Genomic DNA, 1,960 nt, shown 5'->3' on the forward strand with positions numbered 1-1,960 from the left:
ACAGGTAATATTTTTATATTACATTTTTTTTCATAAGTTTTGTTCAAAATTACTTCCAGGCAAGCGGAAATTTCGCTACACCTTCACCGATACTTCCCAAGGAAGAAGAACTGGCATTTGTAGAGAGAATACCATCAGAGCAGAGGTCGCGACCTGGCTTGGCGCAAAAGAATCGATATCGGAAAACGACCTCTCCCAACTGGACAAAAACCATTTCCCCAACATTCGCAAGCTCTTCATCAAGTATAATACAATTATTTCGTCTTCAGCTCCCGTGGAGCGGCTATTTTCCTTTGCGAAAATGATTTCGCGGCCACAGAGTCAGAATTTTCTTGACGCTCGCTTTGAAAAGCTGTTGATTTTAAAAACACTAAAGCTATTCAAATAAAACAAATTAAATTAAAAGAAATTTTGAATTGAATGAAATGTGCAAATATATTCGGAAAAATTTATAATTTTCATTTGTTGTTTTTTTTCAATAGTGATTTAAAAAAATTGATTTAAAAATAAAAAAATCAAATAAACTTATTTATTCTGATGACTACAAATCAAATAAATCATTTGATTTGATTTGAAATACACTAACATTTTAAATCAAATCATTTGATTTATTTGATTTGAAGCAATCAAATAAATCATTGATTTGTGATTTGATCTGTTGATTTACAAATCAATTGATCTTAAATCCTCGAACGATAGATTCTATTCCAATAGTTCTTCAATATTAATTTGGTTTCTTTTACCGATAAAAAGTTTGGCGACATCATTGTGACCTGAAAAATAATAAAGATCAATAAAAAAGATCAAAGCGGTATTTAATTTAGTCAGCAGTACCATTCTCAGCAGCTAGCTGACGAGGTGTTAGATTCGCATGATTTCTAATATCAACTTTGGCTCCATTTTTGATGAGAAGTTCAGCAACATTCTTGTGACCTTAGAAATAATTTAGATCGATGAAAAAGATCAAACCGATTCTTTATTTTGTGAAAATAACTATTCAACATTACCATTTATAGCAGCATAATGAAGAGGTGTATCATTAAAAGTATTCATGATATCCATACTGGCGCCTTTGTTGAGGAGAACCTTGGCGACATTTTTGTGACCTGAAAAATAATTCAGATCGATGGAAAAGACCAAATCAATCTTTTATTTAATGAAAACAAGTATTCAACATTACCTTTTCCAGCAGCTAAATGAAGAGCTGTGAAATTCGAAACATCTCCAATATCTGCGTTAGCTCCATTCTTGAGAAGCACATCAGCGACACCTTCGTGACCTAAAATAATACGGATGAAATTAAATCAATTTCCCATTTAGTAAAAAAAAAGTCAAGGCTGCACTGACGAAGTGTAGTAGACATCACACACAACTCTGACACCCGTGTATATATGCTAGTCGGTTTTTTGTGTGAGTTGGTTGCGATGGCTGTATATGCGATGTTTGTTTGCACGATAGTTGTGTGCGCGGCAGTTGCATCGCGATATGCTTGTCTATTGGCCGAAGCATATTCAAAGCTGCTTAGCAATGCTTATGCGCATAGTACTCGAAAGAGTATTCAACATTACCATGGGAAGCAGCAAAATGAAGAGGTGTCTCTTTCTCAATAGTTTCACTATCAAGATTGGCTCCTTTGCGGATCAGAAGTTCGGCGACACTCTTGTGACCTGAACAATAACACCGATCGATGGGATAAAATCAGCTCAATCTTTTATTCAATAACAATAAGTATTCAACGTTACCTTTCCTAGCAGCATAATGCAGAGCTGTCTCGTTAAAATTATTTCCAATATTAGGGTCGGCTCCTTCAGCGATGAGGTTTTGAGCTTTATTCACTTTGCCTGAAAGAATATGAAAAATATTCTTAGACCAATGAAACGGATTGAACAAAACATTCTTTTTTATAAAAAAAGATGTCCAAAATTACCAGCAAAAGCAGCTCTATGCAGAGCTGTCTCTC

The 1,960-nt window shown here is 34.5% G+C and overlaps 1 protein-coding gene across 1 annotated transcript; it reads right to left on the reverse strand.

The window, feature by feature from the left end:
• Positions 1 to 687: 687 nt before the first annotated feature.
• LOC129571982 (putative ankyrin repeat protein RF_1087) lies at positions 688 to 1,102 on the reverse strand. The gene is made up of 3 exons (XM_055451880.1): positions 1,008 to 1,102; positions 835 to 933; positions 688 to 773 (listed from the first exon to the last, which is right to left on the reverse strand). The coding sequence occupies exons 1-3, from the start codon at positions 1,060 to 1,062 to the stop codon at positions 703 to 705; spliced, it is 225 nt and encodes a 74-aa protein (XP_055307855.1). The 5' UTR covers positions 1,063 to 1,102; the 3' UTR covers positions 688 to 702.
• Between the last annotated feature and the right edge of the window lie 858 nt (positions 1,103 to 1,960).

This window comes from Sitodiplosis mosellana, unplaced genomic scaffold (genome assembly GCF_009176505.1).
Source record: "Sitodiplosis mosellana isolate CC-2019 unplaced genomic scaffold, AAFC_SMos_1.0 Smas_scaffold_3897, whole genome shotgun sequence".
NCBI classification, from domain to species: domain Eukaryota; kingdom Metazoa; phylum Arthropoda; class Insecta; order Diptera; family Cecidomyiidae; genus Sitodiplosis; species Sitodiplosis mosellana.

Bases quoted from the DNA above. Each gene is read 5' to 3' on its own strand.
- LOC129571982 (XM_055451880.1), bottom strand. From the start codon at position 1,062: ATGGATATCATGAATACTTTTAATGATACACCTCTTCATTATGCTGCT. The intron at 934-1,007 runs GTAATGTTGAAT...ATTATTTCTAAG, and splicing joins TCATTATGCTGCTATAAATG to GTCACAAGAATGTTGCTGAA. The intron at 774-834 runs GTACTGCTGACT...ATTATTTTTCAG, and splicing joins TCAGCTAGCTGCTGAGAATG to GTCACAATGATGTCGCCAAA.